We start from the raw sequence: 26,461 nt of genomic DNA on the forward strand, positions 1-26,461 counted from the left end.
TTAGATCGACGTGTTTCCCTTTTATAGGACACTATTTCATTTTTTCAGTCTTATAGGCATGTTTTTCATCTTTTCTCGTTCCAGATGAGAAACACACCATCATTGTATGTATTGCTTTGGTCTCATAGGCCACATTGGCCTTTTAGAGGCTCTCTCTCTCTCTCTCTCTCTCTCTCTCTCTCTCTCTCTCTCTCTCTCTCACATGAGGACCTAACGCGACGTACCTAGTGTGATGTCAGACCTATCGTGGTGTCAAACCTGTCAGGAGGGACCTGTCGTGAGGCAATATCCCTCTAACGTGAGGCAGACCTGTCATGAGGCAGACACCTCTCTGACGTGAGGCAGACCTGTCGTGAGCAGGAATGTACCTGGCGTGAGGCAGACCTGTCGTTAGCACTATAGTGATACAGAGATGTATTGAATGCATTGACGCAGGCGTACTGTATGCAGTAATATACTGACACAACAATGTACTGACATAGACCCAGAAGCCAATGTACTGAGATTGCAGATGTAATCAGATTGATATGGCATGAATGTACTCAGAATGACATGAATGCAAACCTAGGTGAATGTATTGATGCACTGGTTTGTGGACTAGGAAATGATGCATTGACTTTGATTTTGATCATGTCCTGGAGTATGCAGTAATGCACTGACTGGGGCTGCAATTTGTATTTCTGTAATGACTATAAACAGTGTGAAGGCATTTGGGCTCGTAAAAGATTACTGAGCTTGCAAAAATTTAGTGAGGGGTTGGGAAAACCCTGGAAATTTGCAGGAATCACAAAATTTTGCTTTGATTTCACAGTACAAAGTACAAGTTGAGTGGCTTTGCACACTGTGTGTGAGAGATGCATAATGAAGACAAATGCAAGCATCAAACCATGGAAAATGAATGTGAGAGATGAATCTGATCAAGAACTAACACAACCGTCCATGGAAACAATGTTCAACACCCCTTCTAAGAACACACAGTACAAGACGTATGGCCATAGGGTCTGTGATTGGACCCTCTCCCCAACATCTGACAGGCATGGAAAGACCTCACACACCATGAATGAAAAGAAATACTAAGAAATTCATCTCATGATTCGCTCTGAACTACAAATTATGAGACAAGAATTGGAGAAAGAAATACGAGAGCAGGTCAAAGCCGAACCGATAGTGAATCAGAGGGCAGAAATGCAAGACATGAAGATAAAGATTAAGAATTACTTACAATCACAAATGCTGTCCGAAATGCACACACTCAAAACTGAAATGTTGAAAGTGGTAGATGCCTACAAATCTGAAATCTTAGAACCGGAGGAAGAATTGAATACATTTAAGAAAAAAGAAATGAACGTGCAAGAAGAACTATAAAAAGAGAAAGAGGCTTTGAAAGCATGTGAAAGGGAGGTTCACTCATGGACAGAAGTGGCAAAGACAACACAGAAGCAGATAGAAGAAGCCAACTCATGGATTGAGGTAGTACAAAAGAATAAGGGAACATCAGTGAACAAGACTGAAATAATGAATACTACCTTGGAAGAAGAGGCTAGGAGACGGGGCTAGGGTTTAACATGTACAGGTAGTAGGATGGGAGGAGAAGAGCAGCCCATAGGAAGATGCTAAGACAATTGCTGACAAAATTGGGGCTTCAGACGTACCTATCGTCAATGCTTGGAGAGTGGGGAAAGAGGACTCTTAAGTCCAAGGCTCAAATTCTTCGCTTTGGGGGCATAGAGAACTCTAAGTCCAAGGCTCAAATTCTTCGCTTTGGGGACATAGAGTGGGGAAAGAGGACTCTAAGTCCAAGGCTCAAATTCTTCGCTTCGGGGCCTTCCTCTCCAAGAGGAGAGCCCTCAAGGGTGAGAAGATTTATTTGGATGAGGACCTTACCCCAACACAAATAGCGCATCGCAGAGAACACATGCCCAAGGTATTGGAGGCTTACAAAGAGGAAAAGTGGGCTGTTTATAGGGATGGACGAGTCATCATCACTGACAAAAGGACTTCATGACGGTACGAGGCCTATGAGACACTTTGGATGTCAATATGGAATTGTAATGGAGCCCTATGCTTGGATGTTGGTTATTTTGAAGATAGCTTCCGAAACATAGATATAGCAATATACACAGAAACACACCAATGTAAAGGTAGCTAACTACCAGACGTGCAGGGATATAGGTGGAGTGCATTTCGTCCAATAGCTAGAAAACCAAGAAGCACTAGGTGTTTTGGAGGTGTGGCCATACTATACCGGGAAGATTTCAAAGGGATAGTGCAAGTAATGAAAAGAGATGATGATGCACGATATTTATGGATTAGGATACATGCAGGAAGACCATGGGATATATTCATCGCAATATGCTGCTTTCCTCCTGCAAATTCTACGTATGCCACATGAGATGGATCTCTCTTTGATGTACCTTATGAAAATATCATGAGATATGCTAGCATTGGGGACATATTATTAGTAGCAGATTTCAATGCACGCACTGGAGATAGACTGAGTGACTTTTATATGCATGATAATGCTATGTTCAAAGAGATCGACATAGATGAAATAGGCCTACGCAAGAGAGCCCAGGATAAAGAAGTGAGTACCTATGGGACACACCTATTGACTTTGGGAAGTGCACATAGACTAGCCATCTTTAATGGTCTGCCACTACAATGGCCAGGATCTGACAATTTGACATTTTGGAATCACAAAGGAGGGGCAAGTACTGTGGACTACTTGATAGGCTCACCAGCATTGATACCAGACATCCAAAACTTTAAGATATCTAAGAGACCGATTGGCATAGCAGCACATCATGCTATTTTGACTTTCATGCTCTCTTGTGTACATATGAAACATGAAACACCATGCCTTCCTAAACATCCCAAATACTACTTTACAAAAGACACCTCACACATCTACAGTGGTTCTCTATAGACCAGTTTACATACATTGGACTTGAGTAGATCGTTGGAAGAATGTACAAGGGATTTAGTAGAGGCCATACATGGATCAACCATGTATGCATTCCCACACACCTTGCCCTGATGTAGACCCACACAATCTACTGCTCCCCAAAATAGCTGGTATGATGATGAGTGTAGAGTCACCCGAGCTTGCTTATAGAGAGAAGTGGAGCTAGGCACTCAGGTACATTGCCAAGCAAAGGCATTCTTCAAAATAGCAAGAGCGCATGGAAGATGTTTCATGAAAGACAGCCCCCCATACAAATTACGTCACCAGATGCTTGGCTTGACTATGGGAGACAGCTATATGACCCGCCAGGACTGTCACCTATGCAGCCCCCACAAGCTTGTAGGCCAACACAGTGTTCTTTCTTCACATGGAAAATGGTTAGGGATGCAATTTATAGATTACAAAATGGGAGGGCACAGGATGAGGATGGAGAAATAGCAGAACATTTCTCAAATGCTTGTGACATAAGAGCACCCATATTAGCACATATGTTTAATAGAGCAGTATGTGAAGGTTTTCCTATGAGTTGGTCAGACAATACTATAATTCCGCTATTTAAAAGTGGTGATCCCCTGATTCCTAGCAACTACAGGACTATCATGATTGATCATACTTTGGCCAAGATATATGGATCTATATTGGAGCATGAACTCGATGAGTGGGCTGAAATGCAAGGCAAGAGAGCACAAGGATAGGTAGGTTTCAGACGAGGATATATCACATTAGACCATATTCTCACACTTAGAGCCATTATTGAGGAGGGTCTATTGTTGCTTTGTAGACTTTCGTAAAGCTTTTGATACAGTGCCTCGTACACGCATCATGCAGACATTGCAGGACATTGGAGTACCAGAGGGTATACGATGGGGTGTCTATGCATTATATGAGGCAGTGACAGATCATGTACGAGCACCTGGGAGGCTATCAGAGAGGATTGACAGTACCATAGGAGTGAAACAAGGATGTCTACTTTCACCCACATTGTTTGGTCTATACATAGATGAAGTATCTAATTACATAGACCAAGGAGGAGCTAGAGCCAGCCTGGCAGGGGTGTTGATACCGATATTACTGTATGCAGATGATATTGTTCTCATTTCAGATTCACCGAAGAGATTGCAGTGCCATCTAGATGCTTTGCACATCTTCTATAGAGATAAAGACCTCACAATGAACCTTGGGAAGACCAAAACCATGGTTTTCAATACTTCAGCAGCATGGGTGACTAGATCTATGTACCAGTTTACATTTGGGGGAGAGGGGAGACATACTAGAGCATGTGAGGGAATATGTCTATTTGGGAGTCGCCTTCTCTGGCCCACGTTTTTCGTTGAGAGGGGCATCAAAGGCACGTCTGGCACGTAGATACGCAGCGCTAGGGGCACTCAAGAGTCAATGTGCTCACATACAGTTCCAAGATCCCCGCACCAAACTCTAGTTGTTTGACACCCTAGTCACACCTACATTACTATATGGAGCAAAGGTAATGGGGTTGCAGCTTGTACCACACGCGTCTTAGCTCACTCACTAATAAAATTGGAGTAGAGAGGGATTATTATGATGGTTGGGATAGCATTGAAAGGCCATTGATCATGATGATAGCACGCATGATTAGGAGTAAGCCCTCCACCCCACATCCCATTGTCGGAGCAAAGCTAGGGGCAACACCTATAGTTACGGAGGCACTCTTCAGGGCAGTGACCTTTTGGCACAAACTATGGAAACTTCCACGCCATAGATACTCTAGATTGGCACTAACCTCATCTAGACAACTAGTAGCAGGAGGCGAGAAGAACTGTTGGTTTTCACAAATGGCTATTTGGATGAGCCTACGTGGTTTGGATATTGACCGTCTTCCACCTTTGGATTATAGCCTTGACTGCCCTACACTTTCTCTCAGCCGATCAGAGCTGAACCACGTGATCAGAGCTGATATCTTGAGGCTTGAGTCAACAAGGACATGGGTCCATCCACCACTCCCTCTAGGATCGAGGATGGAGTTCTACAGGAGTCATTCCTTGTGTCTCTCTAATGATGGTTTCACTATCGACCAGTGTATATGGACATCCGTCTCTCCCATAGCGTATGGGTTGCTATCGGACGGATTCACACCTCCTCACATAGACTTCAGATGGAGACAGGCAGATGGACAAATACCCTAGCAAAGGATAGGACTTGCCAGCTTTGTGGTCAAGAGCCTGAGACAGAGAAGTACTATATATGCAAATGCACAGTATACTATGACATACGAGGACGGTACCACTGCCACTTCCGTGATGGATTTAGACCCCTTCGTCGCGTCATGGAGTACGAGGACCAGAGATGCCTAGGTCTTTTCCTCCTAGAGCTCGAGAGGCACCGAACTGCACTACTGCGAGACAGAGGCCAGCTCATCCAGAGGGACACACACAGAGAGCAGTGACAGACTTCTACAAAGCCGACCCTACTGACGCTACCAACCTAGCAGAGACAAAGCCACCCCGCCAGACACCTTACAGGCCACGCCATGGAGTCACATTGGATAGAGCCATTTCCCTTCATCAAGCACGGCGACCCCGTCTACCAGGACCACGTCTGAGGAGGCCAGACCACAGTCCGTGGATCAGAGCCATTATCACGAGACACCGAAGACTCACCACTAGACATATCAGTGAAGCAGCTAGGGACTGCATCATAGCTGAGATCATGTGCAGATCTTGAGATCAGCCACAGCTCATAGTCTCCACCACACTTTTGTACATGGCTCTATCAGATTTAGTCCTCCTTTCCTTTCCTTTTCTTTTCTATCGATGGAACAACACTACAAATGGTTCAACCCTAGTATAGTCCCATCATATAGTTATTCTCAGTATTGTTTCATAGGCCACCCACTTATTTGTAATGTTATCTTTACCTTACTGATGAGATAACATTAGACATGGATGTACTCTGGATTTTGTCTCATAGGCCACATTGGCCTTCTTAAACATTAATATGTCTTTCTTTCTTCTTCTTTTTCGTAAATAATATGTCTTTCTTTCTTTCTTTCTTTCTTTCTCTCTCTCTCCATACATACACACACCCAATCATGAATGGCACCTCCTCTTCATGAGGCCTTTCGCTTGCATTGTGTCTACTTCGAGCGAGTAAAGGAGAAATCCAACACTTGCAAGTGGCAATGCAAGTATTTTTGGGAGAGGATGCGACACCATGCCTCGCCATTCCCAACAATGTCCACCAAGAATGTTGTTGAAAATACTTGCCATTGAAGCGGCGCAAAGGCAAGCGAGGAGATGGTGTTCCTGATCTTGGGGCCTCAAATCATGAAGATCCCTCTCCTACATCTCCGTTTGCTCCATTGGAGAGGCCTCCTCTATCCCATCGAGGAGAAGCCATTCAAGTGGGGCATCTATGCCGAAGAGACAAGCCATACTTGCCCAAGCAATGGGCCAAGTATCCGATCCTCTCTCTTTTCTCAAAGAGAGGCAAAGGCGAGCCGAAATAGAGATTGTGCACACCATAATTAAGTACAATCTCTCTTTTCACATCCTTAAAGTGAATCGATGGAAGCAGATGGTGAAAGCCATTGCCATCGTCGATCAATGCAAGGAATGATATAATATCACATACCATGACATACATACAAGGAAACTTGATGAGGAGAGAGAAAGGATTGATAAGTCACTTGAGTCTGTACGTGCCGCTTGGGCAAAGTATGGGTGCTCTATCCTATCCAATGGATGGAGCGACCATAAAACAGGGGGGATTATCAATATCCTTGTCTCTTGTCTGCTTGGCACGTACTTTCTATGAGCAGTGGATGCCGGCACAAGGGAAAGGAGAACCACGGGCTCCTTTATGTATCGGCACATATGGCAAGCCATCATTGAGATAATTGATTTGTTTACTTGCATGTTGCAACTTCCCAAATTTATTAATTTGTTTACTTGAAAATTCCTAAATATACTGATTTTAACTTCATACAGTGGTATGCAAAACATTGTGCAGGTTGTCATGGACAACGCTATTTTTTGGCTCCCTGCCATCACGCTACTGCCGCTATCGCACATCCTCGTCCCCCCTCCTGTCACGCCATTGTGATTCCCCCCTTCTAGCCGCCATCGCATCCCCCCCCCCACGCCTGCCTGCCATCACGCCCCCTCCTCCAGCATTGTTACCCACCTTCGCGCCTACTCTCTCCCCTCTCAACACGCCATCACGCCTCCCCCTTCTAGCCGCGATAATATCCCCCCCCCCCCCCCCGCCTACCTGCCATCACGCCCCCTCCTCCAGCATTATTACCCGCCTTCGCGCCTACTCTCTCCCCTCTCAACACGCCATCATGCCTCCCCCTTCTAGCTGCGATAATGTCCCCCCTCCCCCCCGGCCTGCCTACCATCGCACCCCCCTCCTCCAGTCTACCCGTCATCGCGGTGCGCCCCACTCTCTCCTGACACGTTGTTCTCCCCTTCCCGCCTGTTATCTCTCTTCACGCTCCACCCCCCCTCCCGCCCTATTCCCCCTCAACACTATCCCCGCCTCCCTCGCCTTGCAGCCCATCTGGCAAGCCACCCACGTGTCCCCATAGGGAGCCAGGCATCCGTGGAGTCCAACACCCCCCCCCCCCCACTGCCCAGAAAACAAGACCCCCCCCCCCGGGGGGTTGCTCCCTCCATTTGCAGAAACACTCCCCCCCTCCGGCATCACAACAGAGTGATTGGTAGGTTCTCAGCAAGGACACGCAATGGAAACCTCTGGTCAGACATCAGTGCATTCTGCAAGTGTCCCCCAATCAAACACCTTACTCATCGTCCTCTTTGAGAAACAACTCTTAGCCGTTCATGCCACAGAGCTGGAGCTAAAAGAAACAGCGATCTTTGGTCAAGCAGTAGGACACTCCCCATCCAGGGCCCAGCTTTTCGGGACTGGCTTTACTCCACACTGCACATCGGCACAGCACACATCGTGGAGACGGTTCTCATATCAAGGGATCTTCATGGTATGACTCACCTTAGCAAATGCAACTCATGAGCTACTGGGGCTAGCTCACCCTATGCTTCCACTAAGGGGGTCATCTACATGGTTCCCTGGTACAATGGCTTCACAGTGGAGGCATTCACGCTCCACAACAGTTTCCTTGGATACCCGGTCACCCTACTCTTCCCCGAACTGGCAATAGAGTATCGCCAATTAATGGAAGACTTTGGACAACTCTTTGGCATTGTCCTTCCCGCTTCTTTCGCAAAGAGTGACAACCGCGCAGGAGTCCCAAAGGTACGGGTGGCAATGAAAGAGACAGAATATACCACAATTTCTAGAGATTGAGGCAGGAGCACACTCCTTCAAGCAATAGGTTATTGTGGCTAGGCAGCCAGGGCAATGCTTACATTGCCATGACTTTGGGCATCAGGCAGCAGATTGCACGTGCTTTGGAACCAAGGCGGCTTTGCCGACAAGCCCACAGGTGGACGCGGACGGCTTTACACAGGTCCAGAGACGTCAGAGAGGGAGACGGCAGGGGGGGCCACAATCAGCCCCTCAGACAGCCACGGCAGCAGGGAGCAGGAGGGCGAGTGTCGCCCCCCAGCAGAACACCATGCAACCCCCCCTCCTCACCCCACTCGACAAGACCACAGGCCTATACATCCACCCCCCATGGAGGCGTCACAGACCTCCTTACCCAAGGGCCCACATCCCTCTCACCCTCTCCACGGTTCCACCGACCCCAGCCCACAACCCCCCCTCCAGAGCCACCGGTCCCCCCCCCCCCCCACACCCACCTTGTGCCTCCGATCACCCCACCATCCCTTGATCCCCCCTCTCCCCACCATCACCCCCACCGACTAGCCCCCCAAAGCCCCACCCAGTACACGAAACCCCCCTCCCACCCATCCCCCCCCCCAACAAGAGGTGAGGAGCCCTGTACGTTGACATCCTTCTCTCACTGGTAGCATAGCCCTCCCCACACAGCCTCCAACTCATCCGGCCAGGCCGCTCGTCACACTTTTCCAAGACAGGCACAACTGCTACCACAGGAGTTTTTTCATAGTGGGCAGTGGTCTTACCTACGAGTTGTGGAGCGTGGAGAGTTCCCACTACCTCTGAAGGTGGAAATCTTTGTGGTAGTGCAAGTCAAGGAGTAGCAAGATCCACCTACTAGCACCACCGAATGTACCAAACTACGCTATCTTTCTTCAGACCGCTCATACAGGAGATTGGACAATGACACAGATAGAAGAGGAGGTGAAGAGCCAAGTGGTAGACCACATCTCCCAGTGGATGGGAGAAGGAGGACTGGCATTGGCCAGGCTGCATGATGGACATTAATTGGTGGGCTGGGGCTGAGGGCCCACATCTGAGCATTATCTTTCGAGCCCCTCCGTGATGGAGAGCTCCAATGGATATGACTGAGTGGTCCCTGGCACAAGCGGCCCAGTTTAACCAGTATACAAAGTCCCACCTTTCAGCCTGGCTAATAGATGCCTTGGTGGTACCACCAAGTGCATCCATCACCCCCATGGTCCGCCCGAGGGCTACCATGGGGAAATGGAGTTCACTGCCCAAGCCTGCAGCAAAGCATATTCGCATACCCCATAGCTCATCTTCTTCGTCAACAACTTCCACAACGAACAGATGCTTGTTCGGTCAGTCACAGGTTTCCCCATGAGTTTACATCTTGCATCCTGGAATGTGAACAGTCTCCACTATAGTGGAGCACGTGGTTCCAAGAAGTTGATTGTTCGGCAACAAGAGCGACAACCTGCCTTGCCGAACAGATGGACATCTTACTTTTACAAGAGCACAAGCTCACTCCCGCCCAGGCCTAGCAGGTACGGAGATACTCCCAAGCAGTTCACACACTTACTGGGAGCACGCCATCGATGCCCACGGTAGGAGTAGAGGCGTATGCAACTCTGTTGGCCCGAGCCTCACTGCCTGTGTGGGACCACAAGATGATTGTGGAAGGAAGAGTTCTCTAAATCAGATTGGACATTGGGGACTCGTGCCTTGGAGTCCTCAATGTCTATGCCCCTCTACTGAGGTTAGGGCACACAGCAAGTTCTGGGTGGAGATCGCAACAAGACTCCCGGAGGTGGACTCTTGGATTGTTGGAGGAGATTTCAACAACCTAGAAGCCTTAGAGGACCAGCAGGGCAGAGGCAAAAATTACCGGGGCATGGCTAGGGAGGAGCAGGAGGTCTCGGAGGTCTTCCTACAGGCAGTAGGAGCACGCGATGCTTGGAGAGACCCACCTTTCCATAGGAGGGAGAGGTCGCTCGACTTCTCTTGGGGATACAGGCGGCTAGGAGGAGTCTTGCTAGAGGAGTCTTGCTGGAGCGGCTAGGGGATGCTCTCGCGAAGCAAGTAGGGTAGTTGGCTGGCACCACTCTATCCGATCACTCTCCGGTTCTCCTAACACTTGATTCCCCAGCATCTGTCCTAAACACATGATCCTGTCAGATCCCTAACTCGATCTATAGGAGGGAGGAGATGAAGAGACAGATTGAGCAGATTTGGACTAGGAAGTGGGGCAGGAGGGACCGCATCAACCCCACTTCTCAAGAGAGCAAATACGCAGCCTTCGAGATCAGTATGGGAGGATTCACTCTAGCCCACATGAGGTGATGGAGATTGCCACTGACTACTACTACAGACGCCTTTTCTAGCAAGTGACAGCCTCAACCAAAGGACAACAATGTTAGACAGTAGGTTTGGGATCACATCTAGTCCCTCATCACAGAGGAGATGGGACACTCCCTCCTAGTCCCCCTTCACAAAGAAGGAACTATAGGAGACTTTCCATACACAGGACAGGCGGAAATGCCCAGGACAGGACAACCTCTCTAAGGCCTTCTTCACTACCTACTAGGAGGTGGTGAAGTACCCCTTATTACTGGCCTTCCAAGAGATTTTCAGCTCAGGACGGATACCAAGGAGTCTATCAATAGGTCTTATAAGTCTCCTCCCCAAAGGGGGAGACTGGTTGGAGCTATCCCAATGGAGACCGATCACCCTGTTGTCAGTGGCCTATAAGGCTCTGGTAAAGATGATTGGTAGGCGACTCCGCCCTATGCTTCCAGACATCATTCATGACTGACTGAGAGGCTTTGTCCAGGATAGAAGCATCCTAGACAATGTCTTCACCTTCTTTGAGGCGACAAAGTGGGCCCAGCACATTGGCCAGGGATTGGCAGAGCAAGCCTATGACAGGGTGGAGTGTGACTTCTTAGAGGGCACCATGGTGAGGTTGGGCTTCCCCCCAGGCTTGGATCCGCCGGGTCTCTGCACTTTACAGATCGGCTACCAGCAGGGTTTTCATAGGTGGCAGGTGAGGGGAGGAGTTTCAGCTAGAGAGATCGGTCAGGCAGGGTTGCTCTCTGGCCCCATATCTGTTCCTACTCTTTGCAGAGGCGATCTCTCACTTCCTCAAGTCACATGTGAGCACGTTACGCGGCCTCCGACTTCCGGTGAGAGAGGAGACAGAGTTGTTAGACTTAGAGTATGCAGATGATACAACACTCTACATAGAGGACGTTGAGCTGATGCTGGAAAGAGTGAAACTAGCTCTCGAGGTGTTTTGCACTGCAACGGGAGCAAAAATCAGTTGGTTTCCTTACAGACTTGGACTCTAGCACGGAGTGGGACATCCACTTGGAATTTAGATAAGCGTACAAAGACCGCCATCCGCTACCTAGGGTTCCGGGTGGGAAACACTCCCAGCAATTTCTTCCAGTCCTCGACTCTATTTGAAGGAAGCTATCCTACTAGAGTACTACTTGCCTTTCCCTAGCGGGCCGAGCCCTGGTGGTTAACCAAGTCCTCCTAGCGACAACTTGGTACATTGCCTCGTGTTGGTGTTTCTCCTCGTCTTGTGTAGTTCAGCTTCGCCATCTAGTGCAGAATTTCCTCTAGGCCAAGGTGGCGTGGGCGACCATCATCCGGCATCGGTCAAAGGGAGGGCTTGGGATCATAGACCCAGAGTATCAAAGCATGGCCCTTTTGGGCAAGCTAGTAGTCCGCGGTCCCGCACCAGGAGGGCAAACCTGGAAGGTCCTGCTGTCAAGAGGGCCTCTAAGAGTGTAGACAAAGGCTTGGTAGTGATTAGAGACCATCCTTAAGATGAATCTTCACAACGGCCGAGATCAGGTCCCCCCGGATCCTCCTTGCTACACAATATACTTCATGTGTGGCAGGGCCTGCGTAAGGCCCTAATTCAAAGCCTCCCAGGCTGCTAGGAGGAGATTGCCTGCCACTCGATGATCTGGAACCCCCAGGTGAAAGATCGGGATGATGGGGTACAAATTGGCGAGCGCCCCCACATCCAATGGGCCGGTTGGGAAGCCGGCCCAGCTCGTACCATCAAGATGTGGCGGGAGGTGTACAGGATGGTGGACCTGGAGGTGTTGCAACGAGCATCAAGTTGCCAGAGAGGAGTTGAGTTGAGGAGAAGGGAGATTGACGCAGCAATACCTCACGAGTGGCTTGATCCCCCGAGACGAGAGCTAGTAGAGCCCAGTGAGGTAAAGGTTTTCACCTACGGGTATCCCTCTATAGGTGGCAGGTAGAGTGGGTGGCGCCCCACATGGGACTTCCTTTACCGTGTAGGAGGTAGGGCGACAAGAAGCAGCAAGATGAGGGGATAGTTGCCCTTTCCTAGAGGAGGATTCGGGCGGTTGACCTCCAAGGGAAGACATGGCAGCTGGACCCATATGTGTTCTGGGAGGAGCTTTGGGAGTGGCGCCTCTGGATATGGGAGGGCAGGCCACTTGATGAGCTAGAGTGGGACCCGAGAGAGTGGCTATGGCGGGCCACTGCGGCCGCCAAGAAGCCACCAAGGTTCTTGGAGTACACAGCCAGGATGGGCAAACACGTACTGATGCAAGACAACATGGACTGGGCGTCGTCACATAGCGAGTACTGGACAGAGCACAACATCACAGATGCCTTCCAACGGACTTTCTAGAGCCGCCTATGGGACAGCTGGAGGCTGAGGAGGGTGTCGTATTTCTTATAGCTGTTGGCACACAGAGGTCTGGCGGTGGGAAGTTGGCCAATCGAGATGCAGAAGGATAGAGGTTGTAAACGCTGCACACAGCAGCTTTTGGGAAACTTCAAAGCACTGCCTTTGGTTGTGCGAGGCGGCGCAGCTCGTGTGGAGGGGAGCATGCCACATTCTCCGTCGTATAGCACCCACCCTTGGATATATCTCATGGGGAGCTTTCTGCTGGCAGGTAGTCAACCAGGGCCATCACCTTCTGTATGAGGCTGGGATGCAAGACACAATATTCTTTATCGAGGCTGGGTCGTGCACACTGGTCGGCTTGAAGGCCCTACCCATCCGCCAGGTACTGGAGCCCACAACAGACCGCTCCAAGGTATGAGAGATCGTAGGGAGTCTTATTGGATGGCACATCTGGAAGGTGCAGTGTCAGGAGGTTTTTGGTGGGGAGAGACTTTTAGTACAAGTGACTCTGGCAGAGCTCTGGACCTCCATCATCCACTCCCTCCGCAGCCATTGGCACCAGATGCAAGGCAAGTCCTCGAGCTCGTCAGAAGCTCCGTTCTCATTTCATGTGCACTTGGGGCGGCCAAGACGTGTTTTTCATGATGCAAGCAGGCAGCCCCAAGTAGCGATACACCCCCCCTCCATGGCTTCTTGCCCCCATCCCTCCTAGACTGCCCTAAGAGACTTGTATACTTGATATATTTGTGACTGCATTAGCTCCAGCTAGTCTATTGAGCATGAGCACTTCTTTGTATTCAGGTTTTTCTGAAGTAATATAATTAGCCACACCTTATTTGCAAAAAAAAAAATTCATGGACAATGCCTCTAAGTGTGCCTCTATGGGAGAGAAACTTGAGGCCGAGTTTCCATCATAGTATGAACACCATGCACCACACATTGCCTAGATCTTTTTCTCCTAGATGTCTAATCTAGCATAATTTTTTTTTTAATCAAAAGATCAACCAAAAGACTAAGTGAAGCCTTGAGTTGTGCCCGCCACATTACGTTTTGAAACATTCTATGTATACTCTCTCATTTTTCAAAAGCAACTTCGCAAATAGCACAAACAAGGATGGCTAGGGCCGAAACAAGACCAAGAATGGAGATGGTTGGTGTGGAATCAATAGGGATGGCTAGGGCAAAATCAACATCACAAATGGATATGGTTGGGGTGGAATCAACATGGATGGCTAGGGCTGAATGGACATTACAAATGGAGATCGCTAGGGTGGAATCAACATCACAAATGGATAAGGCAATGCCTAACTCATCATCAAAGAGGTATATATCACCTCCATGTTGAGCTTTAGTGTGATCATGAGCCACTATCTAAGAAAAACAAACCCTATCTAATGTATTCTACATTCAAACAACTATGTGGATCACACGGAAAGAGGAATATAGATCTATGGATTGATGGGGAATTGTATCCAGATGATCCTTTGATTAATTCTATGCCTTCATTCAGGGATATTACATCTTTAGTAAGCTTTGTTGGAGATGGCTATAATGGCCTCTTAGGTTGCACACAACATTTGGATGCCATTAGCAATGCACATAAGTTTTCCTTAGCCTATGTCAATCTTTCGAGTGAGTTGCATAAACAGTAACTTTCTTCATTACCTATAATGGACATTATGAGTGCATTAAGTTTGAAAGCAGATCCATGCTATCAAAGATGTTTTCCCCAATTTGAAAAAGTATACTTGTATCATTGATTTGTTGGAAGCCCAAATGCATTTACAAATGTTGCACAGGTATACTCAACAAGAAAGACTGCTATCAGCATAGAAACCAAAAATGTTTAACTAATTGTTTATTCAGTTGGCCACAATCATTTCATTAAATTGATCATGAATATTTGTGAAGACAAAGACAAGAAAAGGTAAGACAGTCACCTCAGTTATTATCTCATAGTGATGGCGATACTCTATTGGTATGCATTCATACCTGAAAAAGTAATCAACCACGCAGGCCTCTATTTGTAAACAATAATTAACAACTTATTAGAAAACATAAGAAACATTACTGTTTTTCACGAACTAAGCATGTGCCTTTTATGCAAGATTTAATAAAGAAATAAATAATAAGCAAGAGTTCCTGGACGAGCTAAGATTATTCTATTGATCGTTGAGTAACGCATCCAGTACCAATAAATTAACCACTAACACATGGACAGAATGAATAGAAACTAGTTTGTGATTCAGATAGACAGCAAGGAACTTAAAACTACTCAAACACAATCATTTATCACACTTCATTCAATACACGGTTTCAAGAAGAAAACTTACAATAGCTAGTGTCACCCACATTCCAACATACAATGTGTTAAATACGTCAATAGGCATACTAAATGAACATTCTAATGGTTTCCATGCAAGTAACCAATGATTAAGTTATAGCATTGGATGCTGCACAAATATCTTCCAAGAAAATAGTAGAGGCACAGGGTACACCACAACAATCTGCTACTGCAGAGAAGTCAAAACTCTACAAACTTGATGCGGTTATCTGCTTCAACTTGCACCAGCAGCCCAGCTGAGAAGTGCCCTCATTGCAAGGGGCACAACAATGTGCATGATCAATACTGGAAAAAGTATCTTAATCTTTGTCCAACAAAAGAATCCAAGACCACTGCCAAACACACCTTCAATGGTGTCTCCCACAGAGTCTGGCTTTGTTACATTAGATGGTGCAGCAAAGAAGATTGTCTTGGCCCCTTCAGAGCTGAAGCCATGGTTAGAGGTAGTGGGGCCATTACCTGTATGACTCCTAGTACCACAGCAATTGGTTACAAGATTTGCAAGATAGAGGGGGTTTTGTCACTGTTGGTGACAAGTGTACAGTGTTAATTCATTGTGTAGGCATGGTACCTCTATTGCGAGACTGTCAGGGCCACAAGTTAGTTTCTAAGGCCCTTTATTTTCTAGATTTGAGATTTAGAATGATTTTTTGCCTATGATATTGCTTAGATAGGCACCATGGTTTGTGAAAATACACTAGGGTTTTCAAAGAATACACTGTACAATCATGACTAGCAAATCATCTTTCAAAATGCAAAAGAAGAAATTAGAGAATGAATGAATAAATGGAGGAATGAACTCAATGAACAACCAAGTATCCTAGGTGTGTGACACAAGGAATGCCCAAGGAGTAGAGGGCTGTCCAACAGCCACTCTCTCTCATGGGAGTGGGCTGAGGGAAGCTAGAGTGTGGCATTCTCTAGCATCCAAAATGCAACCAGTCACCAAAACTTGATGCCAAATCTGATGTGGGGTGTCCTAGTAGCAATGATGACAATCAAGAGAGCCAAACATAGTAGTCCATGACGTGTACAGGTCAAGAAGGCTGAAAAGCAGCAGCTGATGCAGCAAAACACAGCAACCCATTGGTGTGGGAGCAAGTCAAAACAGTGAGTTCAACCACCTGAATGCAGTCGAACAGTAACAAGAGCTTTAAGACAGCCAAATGCAACAGTCAGGATGGTATCCGGATGGCAGAAAGGCTAAGAGGCAGGTCAGCAACTAAAAAGACAGCAGGAGAAGCTGTTGCCAAAGCAAGCTGATGTGTGCAACCACTCTCTGATGATGACATCAATAGGCAGTAATAATACACCAACAAGGCAATGATGATGATGATGATGATGCAAGGCAAGTGCTGATGAAGTCTAAAATCACATGATGATTCACATCACAACTGGCTGAGATAGTAGGGGTCATGGAAAATTGCCAAAGATGATGCAAGATGAAACAGTGGTTCTGCCCATAATCCCTTTTTATTGAACTTTGTAATTCAATTGTTCTACTAATGACTCTCAACTCAAGTGTTTTGGATAAATTTTGTCTAGAAAATGTTTTGGGGTTATTCCAGATCCAAGAGAAATTAGTATGAGAATGAGCAAAGCAACGCAAGAAAAAGAACAAAACTGCTAAACAGTGAGAAGAATGAACTGTGAAAAACAGAACACGAACTCAAAGAATGAATGAACAGGCAATGGAATCCAAAACTCAAGGCATGAGAATAAGAGTACAAACCTCACTGCTGATGATACAATGATGACCATTGAGGATCAGGGCCTCCAATCTCCCTCTCTCTAAGTGCATGTGACACAATGCGAATAGTGGAGGAGTGAAGTCATATATATAGACCTCAGGACTACATGCTAGACAAGAAGCTAGGCCAAAATGAGCCGCCCAGCTGCCCATAAAGGCATGTTTGTTTGGCCTTTAGTTGGGCGCCTTGATGAGAATCATAAATGTATATATGTGAGCCAACATGTATATACAAGCCAACCCCCCAAGAGTTTTTCCTCTTTTACGAAGAGTTGGCTCATATATACATGTTTAAGGGAATGGTACTACAAAACCTCCCCCAAGCATTATGTTGTAGAAGATCCGTGAGGTAAGGAGCAAATGCAGTATAATGACCACTAGCATGTCCAGGATCCCTTCTGAGAAATGTGCCCAGAAGTCTCCACTTGAGGAAGTAATTAGAAAGCATGCCACACAATGAACAAGTTTTCACTTGGAAGGCTGCCCAATTGGGATTTCATCCTACCAAGTGCCCAAATCACATAAAAACAACACAAATACAAGGGTAAGATGTTAACACAATACTAATGTAATAGGTGCCACTTGAGTAGTGCCCTTTACAAGGGAATTGTTCACTTACTTATGGAGCACCCATTTAGTTGATAATATTGTGAATACACAAGAACAACCTTTCATGTAGAGGAAAATTCATGCATTTTGAGTAGTCTACAATTAGCTAAGCAATACAAATCTTTTGTGTTAATGTCTCTTTCTTGAATACAAAGTTATCTCAAGGGTTGTACAAAAAGTTATCTTTGATATAAGTAGTAATTGAAATAATCATTAAGATTGGTAACTAGTTTCCACTCATCCTAATCATATAAGCATTGTTATTCATCCTGAGACTCAAGCAATAGGGAATGAACCAATGCCTGTGAGAGGTGAGAGAATGCACAAGGATCGAAGCTCAAGCTCAGCTGCAAGTACAGTTGACAGTGAGAAGAGTGTAAGAGTGTGATAGCACAATACCCAATGCAATAGTTTGAAGTGTGAGGTGCAAGTACAAAGTACAATCCTTAAATCTTAGGGTTGTAAGAGCGTGTTCACACCCGAAGAGTGTAAAACATAAGTGCCCAAATTGTATAACATAGACACATAAAATAAAACAAATAAATCTGGGGGAGATATACCTCTTATATGAAGAGTAAAAAGTGCACCAGTGTCCTACTAAAGATCACCAACGCTCCTTTGTGAGCGTAGGTTCCGTAACAAATACATCCAAATCAGCCAATAACCATCTAAACCATATGCATTCAGCTGTGGTAGTTAAAGCTGCCTTGTATTCAGCTTCACATGACGATGTGGCAATAATGGATTGTTCCTTGCTAAGCCAAGAGATGCAAGATGGGCCAAGAAAGAAACAAATGCCACTAGTGGAGTGGCAAGAATCATAATCACCAGCCCAATCAGAATCGCTGTAAGCATGAATGTGCAATGGTACCCCCTTGACATAAAGCAATCCAAGAATCCTAGTACCCTGCAAGTAACAAAAAACACGGTTGACAGCTTGCCAATGTGACATGTGTGGCTTATGCATATATCTGCTCAGGGCTAAAACTACAAATTATATGTATGGCCTTGTGTTGCATAAGGTAATAAGACATCCAACTGCTAGAACATATGTATGGATATCAAACAAATCACTATCATCATGCAATGACAGCTTCAGTCCAGGTTCCATTGGTATACAAATTCGCTTGCGATCCTGTAAAACAAACCTCTCAAGAAGTTTACCAATGTATCTAGATTGTGGCAATCCAATGTCTCTAGCATCACGAATGAATTGAATGCCCAAGTAATAGTGCAAAGGGCCCAAATCTGACATCTCAAAAGTTTGCTGCAAATTTTGTTTGAATGCTGAAATCTGATCAGCATGTGTCCCTATAAGCAAAAGATCATCAACGTATAGATATATAACCAACAAGGATCCCCCCTCTTTACATACATAAAGGGTAGACTCTAATGAGTTGTTTATGAACCCTTGGCTGAGTAAAAAGACATCAATCTTTGCATATCAGGCTCAAGGAGCTTGGTTCAAACCATATAAAGCCTTTTTCAGCTTGCAAACCAAGTGTTCAGATCCCTCAATTGCAAAACCAATGGACTGTTGTACATACACTTCTTGAAGTTCCCCATGTAAAAATGCAATCTTTATATCAAGTTGATGTATAGTCCATCCATAATGGGCAGCCAAAGCAACAATAGACCTAATGGTAGTCATGCAAGATATAGGAGCAAATGTCTCCTCATAGTCTATGCCTTTCTTCTATGTGTAGCCCTTGGCCACAAGCCTAGCCTTATATTTGTCAATGGATCCATCTACATTCCTTTTCAGCTTATAGACCCACTTTGTACCAATGGCTTTCTTCCCAATAGGCAAGGACACTAAATCCCATGTTCAATTCTTTATGATAAAATCAAACTCAACAAGTTCTTCTTTCTGCCTGGTACAAACAAGGCATCTTGCAAGCAGAAAATAGAGCCATCAATGGCTGTCAACACGATCTCTCTAATGCCTCTAACAAGGTACGATATATTATTGGCACACTGTACAGACTTGCCAATCGAAGCTGCAATAACAGAAGCAAACAAATCTCTACAAGATGTGATGTATTTGAAAGCACCATTGTCAAACAATCATGTGCTAGCATCCTCAATAGAGCTAAATGCTCTATCAACCCAAGAAAAGTCATAACTGCGTGTGTAAAATCAATAGTCCACATCTGCAACAAAGGAAGCAAACTCAATGGCATTAGAAGGTGCATCAAAAATAGACGTCCCTGACTCCTCCTTCTTCTCCTTAGCTATGCGCTTTCTACATTCAATAATGTAGTGTCCTGGCTTTTTACAATAGTGATTACCCTTCTTGGCTTGCATGCCTCCCGTGTTTCTTGCTACTATATGAAGCACCTAATGTCCCAAAGCTCTACAAAGCATTTTTAGCTTGGCTGCCCTTCCCCTTCTACCATTCCATAAAAGCTTGCTCAAAGATGATGACATCCACACCACTATTCTTTCTTGTCTGCTCTTCCTCTAAGAGCAAACTGACCAACTAAAGGAAAGTAAGTGGCTGTGGAGAAATCCTCATGGTGAGGTTCAAGGCCATATGAAAGGCCAAGTACGAGGGTGGCAATGAATTCAAGGTAGTGGATATCAACTACGCATCTGAGTAATACTCATCTACATTCATAAGCTGCTCACACAAGTCCTGAATTTTACTTAGATGATGCTGCATAGAATCACCCTCATCCATCTTCATAGTCTCAAGCTCTTTCTTCAAAAAAGAGATGTGTGTCTCGTTCTTTCTAGCAAACATCTGCTCTAAGATCAGCCATGCTTCTCGTGAAGAAGCTACAGACCGAATGTGAGGGATGATAGACCGTTGAACTACCAATGCAATCAACAACAAAGCTTATGCATCCTGTGTGTCCCATACCTTTTGTGCTGCTGATCTCTAGGGAAGTGGCTGAGCTGGAGCAGACTGAGCTGCCCATTGTCCACGCCCTTCTGGAGAAGTAGCAAGAGCCACAACTCCGGGCCTAACTTCTTTACCGCCAAGATAATCCCAAAGATTCTTTGCAATCAACACATTCTTCATTATAAAGGACCAGAGGGAATAGTTGTTGCCATCCATCCTATCCTCCTTAGATACATATGTAAATACATCACCTCCCTAATTTGCCATGATGAATGTCACTAATTAGAGAGCAAAAGAGAAATATCTCAAGCTAGACCAACCTAGAAATATTAGAATTTCCAAAAATTACAGCAAGTACTTTGCTGTAATTAGCAAATTTAATCACACATTGTCAAAAACTGTCTAAAATGCACGTTGTCCAAGATGCAATAAATGCTTAGCAGCACAAAAACCCTGAAATGTCTTGTCTCGAAATGCACAAAATCAATCTATTTCAGATTGTCACAGATGTACATTTTCCAATCTCTGAGTTGATAGCAAAAGCGCCAAATTTCTAACCCAAAATTCACAAAATCTCTACAATAATTGCCTATCCAAGCAAAAGCCCCTTCCAAAGGATTCAATTTGAATAAAATTTAATTATTTTTTATTTTTTTCTCTGCTTCACGTAGTGATTGAGCTCTTGCCAGCTGGCAACGGCCACACACAAGGCAGATGTCAAGGACTAGTGATCAGTGGCTAACCAAGGCTAAGGGCATAGAGTTGGAGTGGCACCTAAAGCATTGGCGGACCAAGCAGAGGGCGGGCGTAGGCAGACTGGCAACACCTATTGGAAGGTCGAGTTGGAGGAGGTGCAGTTGGAGACGGACAGGTAGCGAGCGCTAATGGCATAGATAGAAGCGTTGCCTAGGGCAGCTATGCAAGGCGCAAGCAACTGGCAAAGCCTCCAAGAAGGAGCACAAGGAGCTAGGGCTACGGGCTACCACTGACAAGACGAGCAGCCAGAGACACCTAGAGGCTAAGGCAGCACTATTAGTGTTGGCGAATCTCTAGAATCTTTGGCAAGAAAGCATCATCTTGCATAACATACATATGATCCAACCGAGACCATGTCACCATATCCTACACTGACTAAAAGGTAAATACAGAAGTTGATGGGCAAAGCCAAGACCATAGATCGTGTTTGAGAATGGCCAAAGCAAAATCATCCCAAGCACGGTCCTCTGGTGCATCCATCACTGAGTGCTTAGAGGTAGATTGTGAAGGGTCACTGCACATATTAACGTCAGCCATTACCAAGCCTAGCCTACTAAGGGAAATGCTTGCTTTCAAACGATCCCATAAGTCATAACAATGCAAGGAATCATTCGGTGCATAGATCTCAATCAACTATAAAATGTCGTTTTAAATCATAATTTCAATTACTAAAAGACAGTCGAGCACATCATTTTTTATAAGTATCGGGTGAAATCTCTCATAAACAACCTTGAGAATGCCAAAGTAATGCATAGTAGCACAACCAGCATAAAACAATTGGAACCCATGGCATTCAACAATTTGACCTGCTTTACTATGTTCTTTTGCTCAACAGCACATAATGCATCCCATTTATTCTCATCCAAAATACGCCACATGTCATGTTGTTTGCTACAAGAGAAAATCCCACAAACATTTCAAGTGGCGATCTTCATATATTAGCAAAAATAAAGTCAATTTCAAGGCTGATCCTACCTCAATTTAACTTTTTTTTGCTAGCGCTTCAAGTATCCCATCATTCAGAAAATCAGCCAATACTCCAACATTCTACCCATGTTGCTCAGTCCTAGATGAAGAGGGCTTATCCTCATTTTTTGAAGGTAAGCGTAGGTATCTATGGTCCCATGGTGCTAAAATGCGAGATGGGCAAGTGGATCCCGTGATTGCTCAACATGCAACCACAAATGTGCAAGCAACTTAGAACCAGAAGGAGTAATAGCAAGAGCATTTGGCACATGTGGAGACTCTCATTCTTTCGCCATACATATGTACGAAAGAAATCTTAACCTCCTGCCAATGGACTAGCTTATTGCTGAACAATAACATTCTTGTCTTTTTCATTTTAAACATCAAGACATCCTAATTCATCATGAATTGAAGATAACACAAGCTGCTTGCCCTTAGCCAAATCTATTTGTCTTGCGGATCATCAATGTTGATACATCAACCTCATGTTTGTGTCCATATTATGATCAGCACTTGGTGAAACCAACTTCCTCCTCAAAGAGGGTGGTAGTAACATGATTAATCGTTAATTACAGCAAGCAATTTAAGCACATAAACTGAAGTGCACAATTTATCACTTAATCTTGGACAATGGACAACCTGTTGGCCCCAAAACTTGTGCCCCTCATGGTGTTTCTTTATCCTTTTATTGCAAATGGATGGAGTATACTAAGATTCTTCAATCTTCTCCGCTAATCCAAGTGCCTCCTGCTATCATAAATGACCAGCTAGTCTTCAAACCAATTTACCCCTTGGTTTGGCCTTCAATTGTGCTCCTTGGGTGAAAATTCAGCCCCAAATGTTTGCAAGCTGAATGGCCACTTGAATCTCTTGAAATTGATCCAATTTCAATGACTGAAATTTCGAGTCTCTAGGCTTTCAATTTCTGAGTACACTTCTCAAGGTGGCTGTCAAACCCTCTTTTGTACTATGAATTACGGTTTACTGCAGAGATTCATCATAATCTCCACCTCCAATGCCTAAATCAGCTGGAAATTGCTAAGAAAGGATGAGAAATGGATAGTGGATGAAAGAGAATGCTGTGGAGAAAGAAATTTCAAAGTTTCATCAGCAAGAATCTCTTCAAATCAGTTGTTGCCTTGTTCCAAAGGGCATTTGTTGTTGTCACTTGCTGCTTGGGAGCCAAGAACAGGCTGTCTCCAACCCAAAATGCTGTCACTAGCTGCCAAGCAGGCTTCCCAGGCTGTCAACTACTGTTGTAGCCTCTTCTCGGAAGGTCGCCGACTCTTGGAAGGCCTTGCACCTCCCCTCTTTGCCTCTCAGCTTGTACAAGGCTGGAATGACCCTCTTTCAGAATCCAATAACCTTTTTTCTACTTGCATAGCCAAGTTTTTCAGAGTGATAGTCTTGCTAATTCATTTTCCAGAATTTTTCAGCTTTATTAAATTAGTTTTAAGAATGTTAAATCTGAAAATTAATTTAATAATTAATTCTTGCTCAAAAAATTAATCTAATTAGCCAATAATTAAATTGGCTTGGCCAACAATTAAGTTGGCTAGGCCAATTTATCACCCAAGTAATCCTGAGTACTCATTAGCCTTGGAATTGGCTTTAATAAATTAGTTCATGCAAATTCCCTCATGTCACCACTAACACTTATGGCTAATCAAATGTTCAGGTCCAATTCTAACACCATGTACAACCTAGTACCTATCCAGTCTAATTGTTACAATTTTTGCCTTTTGTACCAACTAATATCTCAAGGTACTATGAAACCAATCTTCCTTCTTAGATAGGGTGGTAATTCCTAATCAAGCACTTAATTACAGTAATCAATATATAAATATAAACTGAAAATGCACAATTTACCTTAAAATTATCGAATCGTAGACCACCTTATTGGCCCCAAAACTAGTGCCCCTTTCACTATTTCTTTAACTTTATTGACTAATGGATTGGATACAAGCTGAGATTCCACAATCTCCTTGGCTCATCCAAAAGCCCTTGCTATAGACGCAATCAACACATTAATTGGGCAAATTTTCCCTTCAATTTTACCCACGACTTGCTATAATTGGACCCCAACTGGCCAAATGCTGCTTCAAATTTACAATTGATAGATTGGCATCTAAAATCCCTGACAATACCACAAATAATAGATGTTGATTTCAATGTACGATACCTTCTACTTATGGCACGGGTCCCAATGTGATTGCTAAACCCGAATTTTTGCAGAAATTTAAGATTTAGACCAAAAGTCCACCTACTATCCACCAAATCTAGCTGAGATCTGTTCCAAATGGCTAAGATAAGATGAGATCTTTTGAGAATTGGCTGAAAGAGATGAGAAAATGCCAAAGAGAGAAAACTCAAAGATTTCTTGTGGACAAACCCTCCAATCTTCCTACTGCCTATTTCAACCAACACGAAAAGCAGTCGCCTACTACAGCCCGGGAGCACCAGAATGTTGTCACCAACATACTGATGATGTCGCCAGCCCTTGACAAGTCTTCTCCTCATGTGGACTGCCTGTTAATGGCTCCAAATGGTTGTCACCTGCTGTAATGAGCTGTTTTCTACTAAGGAAATGAACCGGTAGCCTTTTCTCTCTCCTCCAACTCAAAACTCGTCTGAATAGTTGAGCCCAAGCCCCAAAAACACTTTCTCAATTTGCATGGGTATTTTTGCCAAATGGCAGCCTTCTAAATTCAATTTTTAGCATTAGTCAGCCGTTAAATTAATTTCAGCCATTTTGACCCTGCCAAAATTAATGTGCCCATTCATAATTAAATTGGCTAGGCCATTTGAAACCTAGAATGATCCCCAACCTCTGTTGACCCTTAGACTCGCATTGAGTAATTGATTAATGCTAGTCCCTAGTGTCATCATCACTAACACTTATTGGCCAAACAACTGTCCCTAGGGTCAAAATTAATACCAACAGACCACCAAAACCCACTTGGCATAACTTATCACAACTTTTGCCATTGACATCCGTTGCATCTTTGAAGTCCTTGGCATGTTACTATGAAATGACTACCATGTGCATCACATGTGCTTAAGCAATCTTGCACATTCAATTAATAACTTAATCGAGGGTTATTAGCAAGATTAAATGATCTCAAAATTTCATGTCCCTGTGATAGACCTCCCCCTTGAAATCCTTGCAATCATCCTCGATTGCATTGCATTGTGCCAAAGGAAAAGCATACTACACTAGAATTTCCATACGGCATCATAGTCGCAACATTGGCCCTTATTGTCTAGCCATGCCAAAGTGACAAGAGCAATCATTAAATCCAAAAGGCATGATAGAAAACTCATACAACCCAAAAAATGTCCTAAAAGTTGTTTTAGGCACATCCTCTGGTCTAATGCATATCCGATGGTACCCACTTTTTATACAGCTAAATATGACTGTCCCTTGCAATCTATTCATAACATCATCAATCCGAGGGATCAAAAACCAATTCTTTATTGTAATTTTGTTCAAAGCATGATAGTCAATACACATATGTCATGGACCATTCTACACCAAAAGCATTGGAGAGCAAAAAGAAAATGAGCTTAGTTGAATCAACCCTTTTTCTAACAGCTCATTCACATGACTCATAATCTCCTCTTGTTGGGCTGCATTGACTCTGTAGGGTAGCTTAATAGTTGGGATACTTCCACGGATAAGGTCTATGCCATAATCTTCGCGCCTTTTAGGCAGTAGCTTCCCCAGAAGTGACTAAGAGAAACAAGCAACATACAATTTCAAATGGCATGTGATCCTTCTCTAAGTTAGGCATATTGCCAACATTCTCACTATTATCCTTATCCTTAGTAAAAACCAAATATACTTAAAGATGATTTTTCATAACTTTAGAAATAGTAGCTACAGATACAATAGGGACAAATTTCCCTTTCAACTTTACATCAAGTGTTAGCATCTTTCCCTTATTCTGAATAGTGATCTCTTTTGCATGTAAATCAATCGTTGCATGCATGCGATGATACCATGGCATACAGCATGCAACACTTCACAATTGTCAACTGGAGCAATGAATAACTCTTCGTTGTCCACATATCTTGTATATGCAACCGAAGCTTTTCAAAGAGCAATATGATAGGCTCTACAAGACCCTTACATGCCATTCCAACTTCCCCCATGGGTCCTATCTCATCCTCTCTAATGCCTACACGAGCTGCCATATCTACAAAGATAAAGTTAGCTCATGCAACATTACTAAAGGATATCAATGTTGCATGCTAATCCCTAATTTTGCCTTGCACTC

At 44.7% G+C, this 26,461-nt stretch overlaps 1 protein-coding gene across 2 annotated transcripts in view; it reads right to left on the minus strand.

Moving 5' to 3' along the window:
* Positions 1-26,461, minus strand: part of LOC148035483 (DNA primase) — a 170,644-nt gene that overhangs the window by 95,412 nt on the left and 48,771 nt on the right. For both annotated transcript variants that reach the window (XM_087677444.1, XM_087677445.1), the window contains exon 5: positions 14,849-14,900. In XM_087677444.1, the coding sequence (XP_087533570.1) occupies positions 14,849-14,900 (52 nt within the window). The remainder of the gene's footprint in view (positions 1-14,848; positions 14,901-26,461) is intronic.

This window comes from Lygodium microphyllum, chromosome 5 (genome assembly GCF_053477565.2).
Source record: "Lygodium microphyllum isolate KBCC chromosome 5, Lygodium_microphyllum_v1.1.10, whole genome shotgun sequence".
NCBI lineage: Eukaryota > Viridiplantae > Streptophyta > Polypodiopsida > Schizaeales > Lygodiaceae > Lygodium > Lygodium microphyllum.